Consider the following 24,202-nt stretch of genomic DNA (forward strand, 5'->3'; position numbering starts at 1 on the left):
TTCTATATACGTCAGTGTGTACATGTCTCTGTGACCCTCTCAAGGATAAAGTTCAGAAAATGAATGACTGAATAAAAAAAATGCAGTAGCAGATTAATTAACACATCAAAAAACTTTTTTTTTTAACCAAAGTAGCATGTTACGATAAATGTGTGTGCCATTTTTCATTTTGCGACGACAACAAAAGTACTTGAACAAAATACACTGGTAATTTCAAATTCACAAGAGGAAAGGATCATTTCCCGATAGCACGTGAAGGCAACATAAGTAAAAGTAGTAATATCTATGAAAAGAATTAAAGTTTAAGCATGAAAGTAAGTCTCCATGTATGATAAGTAGTCATAGTTATAGTTGTAGTAGTAGCACTAAATAAGATACATGATGTGTTTTTACTCCTGTAGATGTTTAACACTGAAGTCCTTTTAACTTTATTCCACTTTAATTGACAGCAGCGCATCATATTTTATACGATCATCAAGTTCGTTGTCCTATGTGTGACTTTTCTAAGCACATAAATTAACCCTTATAACCATAAAGATTAATAATGAACACATTTGGAGATACGCAATGTCATTTTCACACAACTTCAAAGGGATAATAAAGTGTAATTTAAGCTGGAGTATGGGAAAAAGTACAGTTTTTCCCTCTGAAATGAAGAGGAGTAGAAGTACTTAAAAATAAAATATGACAAGTAATTGTGTAAATGTTAGTTACACTGACCCTCTACAGTCCACTGGATATTCAGGACCATTTCCAGTCTCTCATCACACCAAATTTACCCAGATAATTTGGGATTAATGATTCATATCACACATCTGCATATAATTAACCTGAGCCACTTAGCTGCACCTCTTTTCTCCCATCTGTCTCCTTGTCTTGTCGTCCTCCACAGTTCTGGGACAGAATTAAGTTGTACATGATGCCGTCCAAGCACCAGCCCGACTTCTCCTACCTCCGTCATGTTCCTCTGAGGAGGGTCCATCTGTTCACTCTGATCCAGATCACCTGTCTCGCTGTACTCTGGATCCTCAAATCCACATTCTTGGCCATCATTTTTCCTGTTATGGTAAGTTTCACATGCAACTTTATGAGAAAAAGTTAAACAAATACATCCCCAACTCTGAAGAAGTTTGGACATTCTACAACATGTAAATAAAGACAGAATGCAATGATTTACCAATTTTATAAACTAGTGTTTTATTCACAATAGAACACTGAAAACATAGCAAATGTTAAAACTGAGAAAATGTACCACTGTAAGATAAAAATCATGGTATTTTGAACTTGTTGGTAGTAACACATCTGCAAAAAGTCAGTCAATCAGTTATATTTTGTGTATATAGTGTCACATCATAACAAAAGTACAGTGGCCCTGAAGGGCAAACCACAAGGACAAATCACAAAAGAACACAAGAAAAAGAAAAACGCACACAAGAAAAAGATAGACACACACAAGATAAAGAAAAACACACACAAGAAGAAAGACACACAAGAAAAAAAAACACATACAAGAAAAAAGACACACACAAGAAAAAGAAAAATACAAGAAAAAGAAAAACACCCAAGAAAAAGAAAAACACACAAGAAGAAGACAGACAAGAAAAAAAACACATATAAGAAAAAAGACACAAGAAAAAGAAAAGCACACAAGAAAAGGAAAAACACACAAGAAAAATAAAATCACACAAACAAAAAAAAGCTCCTACTGGAAAAGGTAGGTACCTGCCATGACCAGGATCTGGATGCTGATTGGATTGTCTTTCTGACAGGAAGAGGCACAGTGCTTCTGTCCAATCAGCATCCAGACAACAGGTACCTACCTTTTCCAGCAGGAACTTTTCTTGTGTGCTTTTCTTTTTCTTGTTTGTGTGGTTTTTTAGTGTGTGCATTTTTTCTTGTGCATGCTTTTCTTTTTCTTGTGTGCTTTGCGATTTGTTGTTGTGGTTTGCCCTTCAGGGCCACCGTACAAAGTTCTTTTGTGACACTTTTACATGTAGAGCTGGTCTAGACCAGACTCTTAAACCATTTTACAGAAACCAACAGAATCCTCCAGGAGTAAACACTTGGTGACAGTGGAAGGAAAAATGTCCTTTTAACAGGCAGAAACAAGGAGGAGACCCCAACTCTGGAGGATGGACGTCTGTTTTTAGCAGTTGGGGTTAAAGAGAGAGAGTAAAGGAAGAGAAAGATTGGGTGGGGTGGGGGGGCACATGGATTCACAGCAAAGCACGCTACAACTGTTAAAAACTAGAACAGTTGTTACTAGCATAAGTACCAATAACTACAACAAATGTCCATAATTGTTAACACTACTACTACAAATACAAGTACTAACAGTGGATATACTACTACTGCAGCTGTTAGTACCAATAATAGAAACCTCTACCATCTATGGAACTGTATAATAAACACTATCACAACTAGATGAATAAATGTGTTGATGATGCAGGCAGGACAGAAGCAGGACCACAGCAGCAGGTCCAGAGATGAACCAGGGAAAACCTGGAGTGTTGACATGTTCAGCACTGTGTAGCCTCCCCTCATCTTTTAACAACAGTCTGTAAAGTCTGGAACTGAGGAGACAAGTGTTATTCCACTCTTTCCTGATATCTTTGTTGTATTTTTCATAATGTACCACGTGTTTTCAACCTGTGAAAGGTCTGGACTACAGACAGGTCTGTTGGAGCCAGACTCTTCTACTTTAAAGTCATGCTGTTGTAATAGATGGTGGTTTGACATTATCCTGCTGAAATATGCAAGGCCTTCCCTGAAAACAACACCATCTGTATGGGAGCAGATGTTCTTAAACCTCTGTGTACCTTTCAGCATTGATGGTGACTTTCTCAATGTGCCAAATCTCCTCCTTCTGCTCCTTAGTCCAGATAATGCAGCGTCCTATGTTTCCTTAAAGAATTTCACTTTCACATTTTCACTTTATCTCAGTCCATTTTAAATGAGCTTTGGTCCAGAGAAGACACACGCGTTTCTGGATCACATTTCACATGTTGCTTCTTCTTTGCATGATAGTGTCATAAGTTTGGTGAGAGATAGACCCACGATGCAGACAAATGGACCAGAGATGAACTCGTAAAAATGACAAAAATCTTTAATGATTGTTCAAAAATAGGTTTGAGCTGGAGCAGGATGAAGGTGGCTGTCGAGTCCAGGGAGAAAACAGGCAGAGGCAGGAACTGGGAAAAAAGAGTGCAATCAGATTAGCAAAAATACAGGAAAGTACAAAGCAAAAAAAGCTACTGAGCCAAAGTTCACGTACTACCACGTAGCTGACAATCTAGCGATATGTAGTGCTGAAGACCGGGCTTAAATACAGAGGAGAGAAGTAGTTGATTGAAGGCAGGTGGTTTGATTGCAGATGGAAGGCAGGTATGTGGGTGAGAGGTGACCTCCGGCTCCACCCAGCTCCAGACAACACACACACACACACACACACACACAGACAGGGAAAGGACAAACAAGACACACACCCACAAAAGGGAGGGGGAATACAAGAAAACACTAGGATCCTGACAGATAGAGCTTTAACCTGCATTTCTGGATGTCACGGTGAATTGTGTTCACAGACAATGATTCCCAGATGTGCTCATACAGTGATTTCCATTAGAGAATCATGCCTAGTTTTAGTCCAGCGAGGGCCTAAAGATCACAGGGATCCAATACAACACAGAGATTTCTCCAGATTATTGGAATATTTTGATCATACAGTCAAGTCAAATCAAATTTTATTTATATAGTGCCAAATCCTAACAAAACTTATCTCATTATACTTTACATTTAGAGCTGGTCGAGATCAAACTCAGAATTATTAATTATTATTACACAATTATTACTCTTAATACAGTGGCGGAAAACCGTTTTTGGACACCCCATGCATTTGTGATGTACTGCATGAAGAATCACTCTGTAGTCATAGAACTCTATGACACATAGAACACATAGAACTCTGCCAAGTATTCTTCCATTCTGCACATGCTCTGTTCCATCGAGGTCAAAACTGGGGGTTTCAGCAAGATAATGAAACACATTCAGGTCATGACATGTAGGAACTTTGAAGAATTTAATTTTGTTATTTTTCTTGTTAATAATAATAATAATAATAATAATAATAATAATAATCTTTATTTATATTGCACTTTTCATACATTAAGACTGTAGCACAAAGTGCTTTACATATCAGTTTAAAAATCAGTACCGCCCCCCACCCACACACACATATGCAAACCCACAAGCTCACACATACTTAAAAAGACTTAAAAAGACTGACTGAGCATGGGTAGACCAGAACAAAAATGTAAAAGTAAAAGAGGAGGCGCTGTCTCAGGGAGCCATCCGCACCAGGGGGCACCCGGCAACCAGGCACCAGCGCCGCAGCGCCGCATCCCAACCAGTGGGAGAGGGCCAACTGGGACCCCCACCCACCAGAAAGGAGCAGACCCCAGTGAGAGAAGGCGCCACAGCCCCCGGAGTCCACAGCCGCCCCCCGGGATGGAGGGCTTCCTCTGATGAAACACCGGAGAATAAGAAACATTAAAAAGATATAAAAGAATTGATTAAGAGAAGCTAAATTTAAGACATATATGAAAATAATAAAAATATTAAACATTAAAATGATAAAACAGAAGCACTGGTTAAAAGAATCTTAAGATACATATATTAAATATAACTATAAAACCTCTGAGTGAATAAAACAGAGGCATTAGTTAAAAGCCAAATTAAAAAGGTGGGTCTTGAGCCTGGTTTTAAAAACTTCTACATTCTCTGCGGCCCTGAGGTTCCCTGGCAGGCTGTTCCAAAGGCGAGGAGCATAATGCTGAAAAGCTGCCTCGCCATGGGTTTTTGTGTTGGCTTTTTGTTGGCAAGAAACATTAAAAAGTAGAATAGCACTCTGAGAGCACAGACCTCCACCAAGGCAGATCAGCCCCCTCCCCCCCGATCACCAACAAAATGTGATCATTTGTTCCTTGTACCAGTATCAAACATTTCCTGAAAATTTCATCCAAATCTGCCCATAACTTATCTTGCAAACAGACAAACAGAGAAACAGACAGACAGACAAGCCCCGATGAAGACATAACCTCCGCCGTTACACTTGACAGAGGTAAAAATGCATTAGTTTGTCTCTGGCTGATGCACCAGACACCTTCTGAAACACAAAGAAGATTTTTCCACTAATATTTCATGATGATATTTTGTAAATTTTGCAAAATTTAAGAGTGTCCAAATCCAAAAATATTTTTACCTTTTTAATTTTACATTGATAAATATTCTATATTTTGTTCCCACGGTTTTACACAGATTGGTGAACCTCTTCCTATCTTTACCTCTGCCTCTATTAGATACTCTTTTTTTATTCAGGCATGTTACCTGTTGCCAGTTACATAAGTAGTTGTAAAATGTTCATGCAGGTGTTAGGGGTGTTTTTGGGTTTTTTTTTTGTTTGTTTTTTTTGTGGGTTTTTTTGGCACCACTTACTATCCCAACCTTTTGTTGTGCCCATATCAGCTTTTTGCTTCCTTCAAAATTACCTTATATTTTTCTTAACCCATAAAGACCCAGTGCTACTTATCTTTCTTAAGTGATTTATCACCATTTATTACAATATTATCCTCTGCATTTTGCGTTTTTTTCAGTGTAAATCAGCTATTTTCCTATATCTAATTTACTGATCATGTAGATGTCCATAAAAGTTCAGATTAAAGGTGAAGGTTATATCAGAAACAAAGAAAACTGAAGAAAAAGGTAATTTTTCAGTGAAGATACCAATAACTGAACATAAACCAAGTGTGTCCATTCACTGTAATTGGGTTTTACTGGTGACTCAATGTTGTAGATGACGGTGTTTCCATGGTAACAATGGAGATGACCATGAAAAGATGACTAACTGTATTTTACACCAATTATTTACATGTATTGATAGGATTAGTGGATCAACAGGTACTGAACAGTTTGCATCAGTCGATGGTGGATGTTTGGGTCTTTATGGGTTAAAATAAGCCTTTTAAATAAACTGAAAACTACCCAAAATGCCAGTCGTTGCTATAGTGGTCCAATAGAACAAAGGAAGCATGAATAGACCAAGTGGAGATAAATACAGACAGAAAACTAAAAACTTAATTTATTTTATTGGCTTATTTAATAGGGACTATGCACATTTATGAACATTACTGTATAAAAAGTACACCTATGTAAATATGGCAGAATTAGTAAAAATAACTACTTTTCATCTGTAGTCCCTAGGCAGGTGACAGAAACAAGACATAAAACAGCCAACATAAGTACATCACTCCTTTGCTATAAATTTAAAAAAAAAAAAAAAAAATTAAATATACGAATAATAGTGACATAGGCATCATCAAAACAAATAAACAAAAAACAAATAGACACAGTATGATCACAGGGGCATTAGCCTATATGTTTACCTGTATACTTACATACAACTAAACAGAGACAGATGAATGTATGTCAATTAAAAATGACTGCATCTTTTCAGTTTTTCAGACTAATGCCAGGTAATAGACAGGTTCCAATATACTAATATTGTAGCAGATGCATTCAATAAATTCCTGATAAAGTGTCCAAAATATTTCACAGTGTTCAAGTAAGCACAGAAATGATTTTTTTTTTTTTTCTTCTTTTTTTTTTAACTTGTCTTGTCCAGCATCCTAACAGCAGAATGGTAGTCTGGCTACGTTTTGGTGCTGAACAAATTTACTTCATAAAGTATATGAAGCGCTCCTTGATATTCTACTGTCTTTATTAGGAGTTATGGTTGGGGGTGGGGGGGTGGGGTCAAGAAAGAAGAAGATGGTGAAGACCCTCACAAGAAAATACCAACAATACAACAATAACAACCATGGTGGTAATTATAATGGTAACAATAACCACAACCAGAACTGGGTAAACTGGGCAGAAGAGAAAGAAAAAACAAACAAACAAACAAACAAACAAAATTACAATAAAATAAAATAAAATACATAAGACCTATTAAATGACAAATATAAGAAAAGAAAGGATGAACAGAATATCATAAACAACGACCGCCCAAATAATACCAGAAATGAATATTAATACAGCACAAACAATACACTTTCACAGCTCTGCACCTACATTATGCGCTGAATTATTGAAATTAAACATTTTAGATCAATAGATGCTTTTGGTGTCAGTGGCTGTTTGCGTCTTTATGGAATAAAATTGCACATTTTCTTTGAACGTTTGATGAAAAAATAAGAAATTAGCGTTTTGTTTTTAGTTAAATTTTACGCAACATCCCACCTTTTCTGGAAATAGGGGCTGCACACATATGTTACAGTCAAGCTTAAAAACACAGAAGCCGCAGGTTTCATTCATTTAAGGTGTAAGTTATGACACGTGCATGCAGTACATGTAACATTATTACTTTTGAGTCTTCGTGTGTCCTCTGAGGGGGTCAGGCTGTCGTACCATCACAGTCATCCATGCACCCGTACATTATGCCTCCTTTCCCTCAGTGCTACTTCACCAAACACTTGACATGTGAATTCCACTCTTCTAACTCCCCATTGTCTCGTACATGTGTCCTGTTGAGCCACATTGCGTTGATATTACTTACACTGCATGATCTGTGTTCTAAACCTGTTTTATGAATGAACAGGTTTTATCCTAGAGCCAGAATTGTGCTGAACACTGTCGCACATTAATATAAGTGTGAAAATGCTGAGTGTTGTCTTGGTGTTTTAGGTGTCTTTTTTACTTCCAGTGACACTTTTCTATGCTTTCTTTTTTTTTGTTTTTTTGGGGTTTTTTTGTAGATATTTATGCCGTCCAGGGCTTTACTTTTATATTTTCAGTTTTTATACTCTTTTATGTATTATTTATACTTTTATGGCACCAAAAGAGGATTGCACTTTCAATTTCATTGTACCTGTACAATGACAATAAAGACATTCTATTCTATTCTATTCTAGAGAAGAATAATAACCAGAATAATATTTTTGTTTTATGTCAAATAACTAAATAAAAGAAAGAAAAAAAGAGGGACAAAAATCTATGAACAAGTAGGGAGTGATCTTTTCCATTCCTATTCTATTCTATTCTATTCTATTCTATTCTACTGTATTCTATTCTATTCTACTCTATTCTATGCTACTCTATTCTATTCTGTTCTATTCTACTCTACCTACTCTATTCTATTCTACTCTACTCTACTGTATTCTATTCTACACTATTCTATTCTATGCTACTCTATTCTATTCTACTCTACTCTATTCTGTTCTATTCTACTCTACTCTACTCTATTCTACTCTACTCTTTTCTACTCTATTCTATTCTACTCTACTCTACTCTGCTCTATTCTATCCTGTTCTGTTCTATTCTACTCTACTCTATTCTAATTTATTCTATTCTACTCTACTCTACTGTATTCTATTCTACTCTACTCTGTTCTATTCTATGCTACTCTACTCTATTCTATTCTATTCTATTCTACTCTTTTCAACTCTATTCTATTGTACTCTACTCCTTTCTACTCTATTCTATTATATTCTACTCTACTGTATTCTGTTCTATTCTATTCTATTCTCCTCTCCTCTTATATGATGTGACAGTGGAATAATGTCAGTCTCTAATGTTAAGAGGATGCGAATTCTGCGGTTATGTGAAAAAGAAGCGAACAGAAACAGTCATTGTAGAACCTCTGTGTCTGTTGTTTTTTTTTTTTGTTTTTTTTTTACCCGCCACCACCACCCCCCCTCTTCAGAGGACAACTTTATTTTTAATTACAGCTTGTGTATAAGTAACAATCTCAAACTTTCTGTTGACATGTTCATCCATTCCTTGCTTGTACACATATACGTAGACTGAGGACTCATATAGCCGCTGTGTCTATTTTCCATGTTTTACATCCTAAGGTGGGGAAATCACTTCAGAATGCAGTGTGATAACAGAAATAACATGTTTGTCTGCTGGCGCGTTGATTAATGCTGCTTAAGTGGAAGCAGGGAACAGCCTCTGCTCATGCAAATTGGATGAGATAAGTGATGACACATTTAAATTCAGAGAAGATCAAATCTAAACATCTTATGAACCTCTTATGAACACCTTCAGCAGAATATGAACGTCTAACATTTATTTATAATGCTATATGTGTAATTTACTGTGATTATATTTGATTATTTGATATATTTCCCACTTAACTTCTGCTTTTATATTTATTTTTAATTTTTGCCTGTATCGGTGTCCTTTATTTTTCCCTCATTTATTCTTCCTTAGACTTTTATAACATACTTTTATTAGAACAGATTCATAATTTTTAGAAAAAGCGAGTTACACCAAATATGTCTGCCTTTTGGAAACACCTTCAACAGATTATGAACTGAGAATTTAGCCTCTATTAGTGTAATTTATTTTTCAGTCAGACTATTTATTCTTCTTTAAACTTTTATAATGTACTTTTATTAGAACAGATTCAGAGAAGGCAAAAATCTAAATGTTTAAAGGTGGAAAGAGTGTTACATAAAATATGACTTTTGGAAACACCTTCAAGAGATTATGAACTGAGAAATTAACAAATATGAAAAACATTTATCGATATTACTATACTGTAACTTACTCTTTAATTATATTTGATTATGTACGTCCTACTTTACTTCTACTTTTATGTTTCTTTTTTATTTTTGCCTGTATCAGTGTAATTTATTTTTCCTTAAACTTTTCTGATGAAGTTGTATAAGAACAGGTGCAGAGAATATAAAATCTAAATTTTTAAAAGTGAAAGAGTGAGTTACACAAAATGTCTGACTCTTATAATCAACAGAATATAAACTTTTAACATTTATTTATATTACTATAGTTCTAATTTACTCTAATTATATTTGATTATTCGATATACTTTCCACATTACTGCTACTTTTAGCCTATATCGGTGTAATTTATTTTCCCTCATGTATTCTTCTTTAAACCTTTATGATATACTTTTATTAGAATAGATTCAAAAATAAAATCAAAATTTGTAAAGTCAGATAAAGTGAGTTGCACAAAATTTGTCTGACTTTTGGAAACGCCTTCAACATAATATGAACTGAGAAATTAACAAATACGAAAACCATTTATCTACATTACGATGTTTGTAAATTACCCTTTCATTGTATGTGATAATATACTTCCTACATTGCTTCTACTTTTATGAATCTTTTTTTTTTTTTTATTTTAGCCTGGATCAGTGTAGCTTGTTTATTTCATTTATTCCTCTTTAAATTTTATCATATACTTTTATTAGAATAGATTCAGAGAAGATAAAATCCAAATATTTAACGAACACCTGAAAACACTTTCGACATAATATAAATGGAGAAATTAAGAAAAATAAAAACTCTTTAATTATATTTGATCATATACTTTCTACTTCACTTCTACTTTTATGTTTCTTTTTATTTTAGCCTGTATCTGTACAGTTTGTTTTCCTCAGATCATACATTCTCCTTTGTACTTCAAGTGTATTAGTTATATTTTTATTGAAGTGGTATGTACCATGAAGAATTGCATTGTTTCCATTGTTAAAAGCATAAAATTAATGAAGTTGAAGCAGCAGTTAAGCCTGTTTGTCATGGTGTTTGTATATATAAACACTCTTTTATATTTCCTGTTTCGCTCTCAGATATTCTACCTGTTTCCTGCACTTTGTTTTTTTCTATTTTCCTATTGTAAACACTGCAATATCACACATCTTATCTTATCTTCATCAACCCCTCAGATCCTTGGTCTGATGGTCGTCCGAAAGATGCTAGACATGGTATTCTCTCAGCACGACTTGGCCTGGCTGGATGACCTCCTGCCTGAGAAAGAGAAGAAGAAGAAGGATGACGACAAGAAGAAGGGGAAAGAGAAAGAGAAGGAGAAGAAGAAGCCCAAAGCGGACGACAGCGAGGAAGAGGTGAGATCCCCAGGCCTGTGCTGCCCTCTATGGGACTGATGCATCACCACTCTTCTGATCAGAAGTGTGTTTAACCCATAAAGACCCAACCATCCATCACCAGCCAAAAGCATCTACTGATCTAAAATGTTTAATACCTGTTGATCCACTAATCCTACCAATACATGTAAATAATTGGTGTGAAATACAGTTTGTCGTCTTTTCATGGTCATCAGATATGACCCATTTGGACATTCAGAGGCTCTGTAGTGAACGTGGAAACACTGTCATCTTCTACAACACTGAGTTACCAGTAAAACCCATGTAGCTGGATTAATGACAGTGGATGGAAACACTTGTTTTTATGTTCAGTTATTGATATATTTGACTGACAAGTCACTTTTCCTGCAGTTTTCTCCCTTTTTGATGTAATAACCCTCAACATTATTCTGAGCTTTTATGAACATCTACATGATCAGTGAATTAAATATAGGACAAGACTAGAAGCACTCGGAGAGTGCAGACCTCCGCCAAGGCTGATAAGTGCCCCCCCCCCCCCCCCCCCCCCCCGTGGGCCCCCCCACGCCAAGGAGGTTATGTTTTTGCCAGGGTTTGTTTGTTTGTTTGTCTGTCTGTCTGTCTGTCTGTCTGTTTGTCTTTCTGTTAGTGTGCAACATAACTCAAAAAGTTGTGGACAGATTTTGATGAAATTTTGTGGTCTGCAGCTGTAAAGTTCTTAAAGTGCTTTATAAATAAAGTTGGTATGGTATGGTAATAGAATACAAAATACGGGGGATAGTATTAAAAGTAAATGGTGATAAATCACTTAAGAAAGGTTAGATCAGTGGTTCCCAACCTTTTTTGGCTCATGACCCCATTTTAACATCACAAATTTCGCGTGACCCCAGACATTCAAAACAGAGACTTTTTTTGGGGAGGGGCTAAAATTAATTTGTTTTTGATCATGTAGTAGTTTGCTATACTATTTTGCAAATAAACGTTAATTTTAGAGGACACTTAGTCTATACAGTATAATGTATATTATTATGGACGGAGGCAGAAAAGCCAGGTGTAGATTACTGCACAAAGTGAGAATTTTATTTTCCTTGGTCAGGATATGTACAGTCAGTCCAGCTTGGATTTACAAGGCTGACAATTAATACTGAACAAACAAGAACTCAAACTATGAATTATGAAAGAGCTGCGGCATCTGAAACTGACCACAATGGACATTTGACAGATTAACAGAACCACAGTGCTGCAGCTTCAGCTTCATAGTTTGTCATGTCTTTTATGTATTGTGATTGTCTCTCTCAGCTTACCATATATTTTTTATTAGTAAGGGTTTTTTATTTTTATCAATTACTAGACATTCCAGGCGACCCCATTTGAATTCCAGGCGACCCCACGTGGGGTTAGGTATAGAGAAAATGTCATTTGGGAACCGATATAAAAGTAGGACTGAGTCTTAATGGGTTTTAATCTGTATGTATTTGTTTACTTCCAGGACAAGCACCGCTCGTACTCCAACCACTCGCCCAGCTCTGAGTCAGACTTGGATCGCAGGTACTGTGTCCTCAAACTGCACATCCCCTACAGAGATCTGGTCTATTCTGATGTCGCACAGTCTCACTGGGGAGCGTACTGCCAGCCTGCTGCCACAAGCATCCCTTAGTGTTTTAGAGCCACTTCACACCTACACACACAAGATTCAAGATTTAAGAAATTTATTTGACATTTGTGCATATACACATAGGAACTCTTGTATGGTCATTCAGAGAGTCAGATAAAAAAAAGACACAAGGAAAGACACATAATTCTATAGAAAAGACACATACACCTACAGTCGTGGAAAAAGTCATTAGACCATTAAAAGTCATCAAAAGCAATGGTTATGCAATCAAGTACTAACTCCTGTGTGTATCATGTGACTAAAACAGACGGAAAAGAAAACATGAAATGTCTAAAACCACTGTTTTTGGCAGTACAGTGCCATAGCTATTGATGTAAGAACTGAAGTGATTTTGGTTATTATCAAGAAAAAATGGAAAATGGTTAGATGTCAGCTCTGAAATTAAACTACAATGAGCAATTTTTGTTGTTATTATATTTGTCCAAACAAATGTACCTTTAGTTGTACTAGGCATTAAAATGAACGAGAAATTGAAGAAAACAAGGGGTGGTCTAATAATTTTTTCCGCGACTGTATATATAATATAAAAAGTGCAGAAAACCTTATATAAAATAAGACCATTGTGTATTGCACCGACCCTGGAGACAATATAATACACTGCAAGGAGGTAGGCAGTCTGAGGAGGTAATGAGCTCATATATACATACATGATATTGCACTATGCCCAATTATTTTGTGTTGGCCGAGAGCCTCACTGTGGCAGGGAGGAAGCGACACCTACACACACACACCTATGCTACGCTTCCATAGAAAGACAACCTGCTGCCATTCTCTGTGCATGTGAAGTATAGTCAAACACAATATATGTGCATGGGTCACTTCACTCAGATTGTAGAAAAAAATGACATTGTAGTACAAACCTACAATAACATGGTAATAGTATGATAATGATGATGATGAACTTTATTTTGAACATAAGTAGTAACTAAATACAAAGGTGAACGGAAGGCAAAGAGAAACTACAAATTCTAGAATATCGAAGACAATAAGCCAACCAAAAAAACCCCCACAATGTACAATTACGTCATTGTGGCTCCTCAACATAACACTTTATGTCTGAGATGGAGTAGGAAGAAGCTGAGCTTATACTGTCCTACCCCAATTTTACATAGCTAATATATGCAGTCTGTAAAAAAACAACAGGTCAGCACTAATTTACTGAAAAAGAGCTCAGGTTATAATATACCATAGAAAACACATACAGAAACAGATAAGAAGGAGGAAATAATAATGATATATGTCATTGCATTTAAAATGTAAAAGTAATGGCTTGGCATTAACAATGGTTAATATCCTTTTAAAAAAACTGCATCTGAAAATGTTGTTGCATGTTGCTGTTTCCAATCCAGACAATTATTTTATGTAAACAGGAAAAAAAAAAAGCCAAAACTTTGGCTCTCAGGAGGATATGGCTAATATTTGACTTTAATTAATATAACATGGTTTGCAATAAGAGACCAAAATCAAAGGTTAAAAAAGGAGAAACATACTTAACCCTATAACACCAAACGTATCATATTTGATACATGAGTTTTGAAGTCCTCTACATGATCAGTGTGATATTTTTTTTTCTTGAAAAACCTGATGTGTACAATTAGATACATGCAATACACAGATAATCCACCAGAGGGGAGGAATTCATTCACCAGAGGCCTTTCCAGTGACACTATAAGATTAAATTAATGAGGAAGGAGGCAGAACTTTGCCAATTTTGAAAAGGAATTAGGGATTTGTTAGAAATGTTTGTGTTTTTTTATACATATATATATATATATATATATATATATATATTTTTTTTTTTTTTTATTTTTTTTTATTTTTTTTTTTCCAAAAAATAATAACATTCAAGCATTGAGACCTGATGTATCAAATATGATACAAAATTGAAACTCATACATGGAAATTGATATTTGAAAAAAAATTTAAAAAAATTTGGTTGTTCAGAAGGACCAATAAAGGCTCCAGTTTCAAAGAACTGGAATTTTCTGTCAGTGATTTAATGCTTCCGGCTTTACAGGGTTAATAATAGCAAAAATACAAGTATATTTACACTGTTGTTCATAAAGTTGGAATACAACTTTTTTTACCTCTTCTCTTCGAATGTTTGCGATGTAATGTTATTTATTCTTGACGTGTGTAGTATAAGTGTAACTGGGACTCAGTATGTAATCATTACACTTGAACAAAGGTGATTACTGATGTGTAGAAATAGGAATAAAAGAGAAATGTGTCTGAAAACAAAATTATTCCACCTTTATGGGCAACAGTTTAGAAATACTGCAGTAATATTTGGTAAGTAAATGGTAACTTGCAATAAAAGGCTTCATATTTGTGCAAAAGTTTGGGTTAAAAATGGTGAAATTAATGTGGTAATAACCTGATAATATTTGTTTTCACAATATAATAAGCAACTATGTTTCATTTATAGCTAATACTGTATAATGTATACACCCAGTGCTGGTCATTGTATTGGTATTACTTCATATTACATCTTTATTATCAAAGTATTTCCATGTTATTGCCAAGATGTGAGGTAAAGTGCTACCAAAATGTGGTTTATTGTGCTGTTTCATGACATTATTACATGCTCCCAATGTTTCTTCCCTAAAGACCAAGCTATAATGTGTAGTTTTGTGTATATGTAGTGTGTATTTACAGATTAGGTCCAACTCATACACATGCAGGTTTCTACTGGAGGACACATGCACTATAAAATAGACAAATTGTTATGTTTGGGCTCAGTTTTAATGTATACTGTCTCCTCTCCATGCACTTTAAGGCAATGCAGATCACTGTATTCTTATTTACTGTATAATTCTTGCTTTTAACTCTTCCTTTGTCATGTATTAAATGTCTCAGAGTATATGCACCTCTCTGCCCTTTGTACACATTACTTATACTGTTATTACTTATTAACGCGAAAGGCGATGACTGTGAGTCGGAGGTTGATGAACTGTGTCACTGATCAGGGTTTTTGGACTTGAAATAGAACAATACAAATGTACTGTGTGTGTTTTAAGTCTGCTGTTTATTTAGTACATACACAGGGGGCTCATTGTCGCACCTTCATCCACATGCAACAGGCATCATTGTTTTGGTTGTTTCTTTTTCCTGTATGTGTTGAATCTCTTTAGTTGACTGCATGTGATATGTAGCCTGACTCCTGTTTCCCCTATAGCTACAGTAGCACCAAATGAAATACAGCAAATACAACGCAAGTGAAGCTGATGAGGCTTCTCCTGGAAAACCTGCAACTTTACAAAGCTCATTTTCTAAAAGTTAACGCATAAATGTATTTTCTTCGCCCCATTGTGGAGACTCAGCATTATCCATTGTGTCTGCATTGCCTTGAAACAGGCATGGTTTGGAACTGACAGTGTAATGTTTTATTCATGGTAAAAACACAAATTTGTTTTTCAAAATGTGGATTTAGATAAATATGCTGCTTTGCTTGTACTATCTTATGCTTATCTCAAAACCTCTGAAACCTGCTTTTATTTTTTTTTTAATATGAAAAGCTTCTTGAAAAAACAGCATATTCTCCTGTGTGGAGAATAATACAGGGATTCCTTAACTTTTTTTTTTTTTTTTTTTTTTTTTTATTGATTTATTTCGACTTTTGAAATGGTACAAGCTTCCTGATTGCTACTAACTAACTTCTTTGCACAACATATTATAGATAAAATTCAAAGAAGCAAAAAATAATACACACAAAAAAGAGTCATATTCGAAAACTTTCTAATGCTTGCCAACACAGCAAAAATTGGAGAGTTGAATCAACTCCCACAGAGTTGATTTTAAGTCTTTTTCAGAGTTTATATAGGTCCACACTTTACAGAGTTAAATTAACATTTTCATTGGAGCTAATTATTTAACACTATGCCAGAGTTGCCTTTTTAACTCAGATACCTGAGTTAACTTAACACTGACTGATTTAACTACCAACACTCACAAGAGTTCATAAATGGTAAATGGACTGAACTTATATAGCACATTTTTTACATCTTCATGGTGCCCAAAGCGCTTTATAATTCCTCACATTCACACACATTCATACAGTGACATCAGTGTCTTGCCCAAGGACACTTCGATACATGGATAGTCAGAGCCAGGATTCGAACTGCCAACCCTTTGGTCATTGGACCAAAGTTGGCTCTACCAACTGAGCCACAGTCACTCTTCATAATCTCACCAACCTGGGTTAAATTAACCCATATGGATTTATTATTTACACAATCAGAGTTTCTCCTTTAACTCAAACAGAGTTAAATTAACACCATGAAAGTAACAAAAATAACACTCATTTTACTTAATTTTCACTCTGAAAGTAGTGTTAATTTTAATCATAAAAAAGTGAATCCATTAAAAATGACTTAAAATTCAATGTGAACAGGATGATTCAAAGAAAGCTGATGCATTTTTTTTTTTTTAGAAAATTAATTTTCCTCTTTTTTCTCTCTGACACTGACAGTCTCATACAAATTGCACAAGTTCACCTGGTTTGAAATGCAGGGGCCAGGCAAATTAACACTGGAGAGATGCAAAACAACACTTTTCCTGAGTTAATTTCCACAGGCTTTGACTAACTCTTTTCATTAACCCCAACTCTGAGTGACATTTAACTCAGTGAGTTAAAACTACACTTTGAGAGTGAAAATTGACTCTCAAATGTTTAACCATGAAATTTCAACTCTCCAATTTTTGCTGTGAACTTAAAAAAAAAAAAAAAAAAAAATGTGTTGCATAGATTATACTGCTCTACAAATAAAATACCTTAAAAATAAAAGTAGTGAAACTTTGACCAAGTTTGATACAAAATCAAAAATACTGGTTGGCTGTAGTTTCCAAAATACAAAATGTGAAATTGTGAGAATTAATGAGAGAATGGGTTTTACTCAAAAAGAATGTTTATCTGGAAGCTACCAGATCTACTTCAAAACACTGTCTGCACATTATAATACATTCACTTTACAGGTTCTTTCTAGTGTAAGATGCATAAATCCATTGCATAAATGTACATTAATCAATTTATATGTGCAACAGCACTTTATTATACACACTGAAAACATCAGCTAACCACCACTATTGTAACTTATTTTCCATTTCACCTTATTAAAGTATGTAAGATTTACCACATTTAATCTCTGAGGCCAATAATTTAAAAAAAAAAGAAAGAAAAAAAAGGGAACCAATGTAATAAGTCCCTTACACCATTATTACAATACATGACTTCACATGCTTGATAAATGTAATTAGAAATATGATCCATCCATCAAGAGATCAAAAATATGTTCCCTTCTTTCCCCCCAGAGTTGACCTTTCCAATTATTCCTAATACACTTAAATGTGTCACAACAGTAGCTCAGTTTACCATTAGCTTAGGGGTGTCAAACATATGGCCTGTGGGCCAAAACTGACCCACCACAGGGTCCAATCAGGCCCAAGAGAGGAATTTACAAAGTGCAAAAAATTCCACTGAAGATATTAACAGTCGATGGTGTCAAACTCATTTTAGTTCCAGAGCCACATACAGCCCAGTTTGAAATAACCTAGAAATGATGAACACTCCAATTGTTTCTTTTGTTTTGTTCTAGTGTGATCTTCTCTGTGACCTTTGGTGTGATTTTAGTGCAATCTAAACAACCACAAACAATCTGAAATTTCTTGAGAAAAAGAAGTGGAATGTTTACAACATTCTGCCTGTTACTAAATGTTTTGTGCTTTTGTAGATCCAATGTGATCTGTACGTTATAATGCACATGGGTAAACGAGAAACTGAGGCACTGCAAAAGTCAAGAGTATTTTTCTCATCTCTAGTCAAAATATCTCATCACATTTAAAATAAGACATAATCACCTAAAGAGTAACTTTTCAGTGAGATTTAAGAACTTATTTTTAGACAATAGATCTTGAAAATCTTATTTCAAGAAATCTTACCAAGATAATTTTCACTTGTTCCATTGGCAGATTTTTTTTTTTTTTTGCTTGAATTAGGCAAAAAAAATCTTGAATTAAGCAAAAAAAATCTGCCAATGGAATAAGTGAAAATTATCTTGGTAATGTAACCCTGAAATATTGCTTGTCTCACCAGGGCTGTGGGTAAGGCAGGTTACAATGGTATTCTTGGTGTTGATACGTTTTGCCCTCTTCTGTGCTAATAATCACCAAACGGCAGGACAGTTTCAGCAAGCTTTATTGTCCGCAGCTCAGTACAACATACACTGAACGCGCGCCACCATGGACTCAACTCTTGTGTCACGCCAAAACAGGTCGTACCACAAACAATAGGCAGGAACCAAAATATTAAGAAAGGCAAGAAGAAACATAACGAAAGAATATATAATATAAATGGACTAAATAATTAATGAAATAATATTTCAATTACAACGTAAACAAATATCAAAATAATAAACAAAAATTAATAATTTGGAAATAAAATAATATTCAAATTAAATGTTACAGTAAGATTTCTTGGAATAAGATTTTCAAGATCGATTGTCTAAAAACAAGTTCTTATATCTCACTGAAAAGTTACTCTTTAGGTGATTATGTCTTTTTTTATTTATTTATTTTTTACTTTTTATTTTAATTTTTTTAAATCATTTTTACATTGCAGTATCAAAAAAAAAAAAAAACACAATACAACAAGGGGCGGGGGGGGGATGCTGTCCCTTGTGTACTTGACTGCTTTTCCGTATCAGATCCAGCATCAGGAATTAGTGTCCTTGAATATGGTCCATTTTTCCCATCTTCGCTTAAAAGTTCCCACCTTAATCCGCAGATGACATGTTAATTTTTCCATGGTATATATTTCCTCTATAATGTGCAACCATTGCTCTAGTTGAAGAGGGTCATTTTTTAACCAGTTCCTTGTGACTACCATTTTGCAGGCAAGAATTAAAATTTTAAATAAGTAAGCGTCGTTTGTTTTAATCACAACATTAGGTATTAGACCCAGGTAGATAGTCTGATTATGTCTTACTTTAAGTGTGATGTGATATTTTGACTAGAAACGAGAAAAATACATTTGGTAAGATTTAGATTTTTGCAGTGAGCAGAATAGTGTTAAAATTGCACTTGTACTTTTTTGTTACAAAACAAAGAGAAACATTTGGAGTTATTATTCATAGGTTAGTGTGCTGTTATTTTACTGGTCCAGTCCACTGTACAGGTGCAGCTCAAAAAATTCAAATATCATGAAAAAGTTCAATATTTTTTGTCACTCATTTCAGAAAGTGAAACCCATATATTATATGACTCATTAGACATGTGACTGACTGACCAGAAAACTCACCTGACTTGAACCCCATCAAGAATCTCTGGAGTATTGTCAAGAGGAAGATGAGAGACACCAGATCCAACAATGTAGATGACCTGAAGGACACTATCAAACCAACCTGGGCTTCCATTCCACCTGAGCAGAGCCACAGGCTCATCACCTCCATGACATGATACGCTGATGCAGGAATTCATGTGAAAGGAAGCCCAACCAAGTATTGAGTACATAGAAATGAGCATACTTTTCACAAGCCTGACATTTCTGTTTAAAATATCCTTTTTTTTTCTTCAAACTTTTTTTTATTGGGTTGTGCAGATGTATACAAATGTATCAGAAAAATTACAGAGATAATTATACATTTTTCTTAAGAAAAACCAAAGATCAAGAGAGTGATTACTGAAGTATTAATGTACACCCAAACAACTCTTATAATACTAGAACCACAGTAAAAAAAAAAAATAAATAAATAAATTAATTAATTAATTAATTAATTAATTAAATAAAATAAATCAATAAGTAAACAAACAAAGGTAGGACTAGGACAGAATCAACAACAAAAAACAAACAAACAAAAAATAATAGAAACATCATCACATCAGTCAGGTATTAACCCTCCGGTATCCGGGTGCGCCTTTTACGCACACTTTGCACTTGGTGTTAAAAAACTTCATATTATTTTTCACAATTTAAATAAGGTTAGAATTCAAAAGTTGTTCATTTTTGCATGATCTTTAAAATTCTGGCCACCAACTAAAATTTGCACATTGTAAACAAAATAAAATTACAAGACTAACATCTGTCTCCCAAGTGTGCCCAAAACGCACTATTTCTTCCATTATAACCACTGTTTTTGATCCGTAAGCCAACAAGGCATAAATCCTGCTTTTACTGATATCTGGGCTTCTTTTGAGAGGGGAGGGTCTAAATTAATTTATTAACGTTGTTAATGTTGCTGTTAATCATTGACATATGCCAGACTGCAAAAATCAAATCATATGTAATCCAATTTTTCTGTAGTATTTTGAAAAAAAAACATTTTTATGTGATTTTTGTATCAAAAAATGTAGTGACATCATGATGAAAAGAGATCATTTAAAGGGTTAAAAAAAATCTAAAATGAATGATTATTTGATATGTATGATTAGGGCTGACCTTGATTTACAAAAATAAAATCAATTTAGAGCAGAAAAATAAATCAATATATAATATTTAATAGTTTGATTTATAGGTGTGCCTTTTTGGAACACTTGGTGACAGATGCTAGTATTTTTGAACATTTTACCTAGCGCCAAAAATAATAATGCAAATTAACCAATGTTGGAGTTAATCATTGACATATGCCAGGATGCAAAAATCAAATAATATGTGATCCACTTTTTATGGAGTATATTGAAAAAAATAATTTTTTTGTGTTTTTGCATCCAAAAAAATGGTTTGTTTACATTACAAACACGGCATTTAAAGGGTTAAAAAATATGACAGTTATTGAGTGTTTGGAATTTTTGTTTACAGCTGAAGTTGATGAAATAGAAAAAAGTGTAAAAGAATTAAAAACAAACTATGAAAATTTTTTTGACATTATTCCACAAGTGTGCCAAAAAGGCCCACTTGGTGCTTAGTAAGGGCCTTGCTGGACGGTATACCAGAGTGTTAATAGAGTACAATCAGCACATCGCAAGTCTGAGCAGTGGCACATAGTTCTCCTCACACCAGGAGTAGCATAAACAAAGACAACCTTGGTGTCAGTCAGGGGTGAGTGAAAGATCTGTTTTCTTGACCAATCAAAGAAATGGGTCCCATAGTTTCCCAAATTTACTGGAGCAGCCAATTAAAGAGAGTCTGATTTTTTCCAGTTTAAGAAAATAAAGAGTATCTCTAATCCAACGGGTATGATGGGGAGGTGCTGTTGATTTCCAGTTAATTAGAATTAGTCTTCTAGCTGATAGAGTAGCAAAAGCAAGTACATCCCCTTTGAACTTAGAGAGATAAGGGGGAGAAACTCTAAAATATGTTTTTTTAATTGATTTTATGCAATATTCTAATTTTCCGAGACACAGAATTTGGGGTTTTCATTATCTGTAAACCGTAAACATCAAAATTTCAAGACATAAGGCTTGAAATATTTCACTCTATGTTTAATGTTTAGTTTAGTTTATTAGTTTGATCCCCATTAGCCGCTGCACACCACAGCAGCTACTCATCCTGGGGTCAACAACACATAAACAAAGCACCACAATTTCCCACAAGTCACTCGACAAACAGGATGTACATACACTCAACACAACAACACAACAACCAAAAATCAACAACAGCACACAAAACACAACAATTACAATAACAATGATAATACCAACAACAGAAAAAAAGAAGAAATAAACCAAAAAATCAGAAACAAAAAATCAGAACATAAAATAAAAATAAAAACAAATAAAAACAGCTCCACAGCAAACAAAAAAAAAAACAAACCGTCTAGATCACAGGTGTCAAACATGCAGCCCGGGGGCCAAATCCGGCCCGCCAAAGGGTCTAATCCGGCCCGTGGGGTGAATTTGTGAAAAATTGAAAAAATTACACTGAAGATATTAACAATCAGCGGTGTCAAAATCATTTAAATTCAGGTTCCACATACAGACAAATTAGATTTCAAGTGGGTCAGACCAGTAAAATATTATCATAATAACCTATAAATAATGACAACCCCACATTTTCGCTTTGTTTTTTGGTGTTAAAAAAAGTAAAACTAGATGAAAATGTTTACATAACCAAACTATACATTTACAAAAAATGTGAATAACCTGAACAAATATGAACAAACGGAAATGTCTTAAGAAAAATAAATGCAATTTTACCAATATTCTGCCTGTTACTAACTGTTATGTGTGATTGTAATGCACATGTGTAAATGATAAACTGATAAACCGAGGCAGAATATTGTTAAAATCACAATTGTTTTTCTTAAGACAATTCAAGTTGTTCATGTTATTCAGATTTTTAAGGAAACTCTGTAGACGTAAACCTGATCATAACAGAATTTTACCTTTTTTTACTGTGATTATTTTACTGGTCCGGCCCACTTGAGATCAAATCGGGCTGAATGTGGCCCCAGAACTAAAATGAGTTTGACACTTGTGGTCTAGATGATGTCATTATAGGATGTGCAATAGCTCAGACAGTTATTCTTGGGTAAATATGACAATTCTCAACCTTTTAGAAAAACTACCTGCTTGAATATCTGAAATTAAAAATTGTGGCAATGTATTCCATGCCACCGTTGCCCTGTATTGCAGACTACCCTGTATTTGATTGGTCCTACAGAAAGGCAACAGGAAACGTCTGTCCTCTGACTGACGTGTGGAATGTTGATGGACGTCACCGAAGAAAGTCAGTTTACTGTAAAGAAGTTCAGGTGTTTTTGTAATTATGATGTTTCGGTAACACTTTACTTGAAGGTCTAGTTTATAATGCATTAGGCGCACATTCATAAGACATTATAATGCATTATAAAAGTCATTACAACAGTTTATGATCATGTAAAACAACTTATACCAAGGTTAATAAAGTATTATAAGTGTAGGCATAATGTATTATAAATTCAACTTTCATAATGTTTTATATATCCACACCAACGTGACAACAGTGTTTGTAGGAAGAACCTCAAGTCCTCAGTTACATAACATATTATCAATTGTATGATATAACACAAGTATGATGACGTATGAGCAGTATCTGCTGGCTCTAAGTAAAGTGTAAGTCAAAAATTATACATCCAAGTGTTCTTAATAACACTTTATTTTGCAAAAACAAAACATTAAAAGAACAGAGACAGTAAATAGAAGTGTTACATGTTGCTTTATACATAAATAAAAAAAGAATGTGGCAGCTCTAAATCTTTGTTAATTCAAACACATACTTTTTTTTTTTTTTTTTTTTTTTTAATAAATATGAAATCCCTAAAATAGATGGCTATAGGGACCAGTGACAAAACTTAACAAATGTTCTCCACCTAAAAAAATAAATTCCTTCCCACTGCTTTGGTATGGATGTATAAAACATTATGAAAGCTGAATTTATAATACAGGGTGGGGAAGCAAAATTTACAATGAACATTTAGTTGTTTTTTTCTCAGCAGGCACTACGTCAATTGTTTTGAAACCAAACATATATTGATGTCATAATCATACCTAACACTATTATCCATACCTTTTCAGAAACTTTTGCCCATATGAGTAATCAGGAAAGCAAACGTCAAAGAGTGTGTGATTTGCTGAATGCACTCGTCACACCAAAGGAGATTTCAAAAATAGTTGGAGTGTCCATAAAGACT

At 34.5% G+C, this 24,202-nt stretch overlaps 1 protein-coding gene across 2 annotated transcripts in view; it reads left to right on the forward strand.

Moving 5' to 3' along the window:
• Nucleotides 1–24,202, forward strand: part of slc4a5a (solute carrier family 4 member 5a) — a 146,669-nt gene that overhangs the window by 109,276 nt on the left and 13,191 nt on the right. For both annotated transcript variants that reach the window (XM_030143885.1, XM_030143884.1), the window contains exons 23-25: nucleotides 893–1,066; nucleotides 10,748–10,927; nucleotides 12,414–12,472. In XM_030143885.1, the coding sequence (XP_029999745.1) occupies nucleotides 893–1,066; nucleotides 10,748–10,927; nucleotides 12,414–12,472 (413 nt within the window). The remainder of the gene's footprint in view (nucleotides 1–892; nucleotides 1,067–10,747; nucleotides 10,928–12,413; nucleotides 12,473–24,202) is intronic.

The sequence above is a fragment of the Sphaeramia orbicularis genome, chromosome 9 (genome assembly GCF_902148855.1).
Source record: "Sphaeramia orbicularis chromosome 9, fSphaOr1.1, whole genome shotgun sequence".
NCBI lineage: Eukaryota > Metazoa > Chordata > Actinopteri > Kurtiformes > Apogonidae > Sphaeramia > Sphaeramia orbicularis.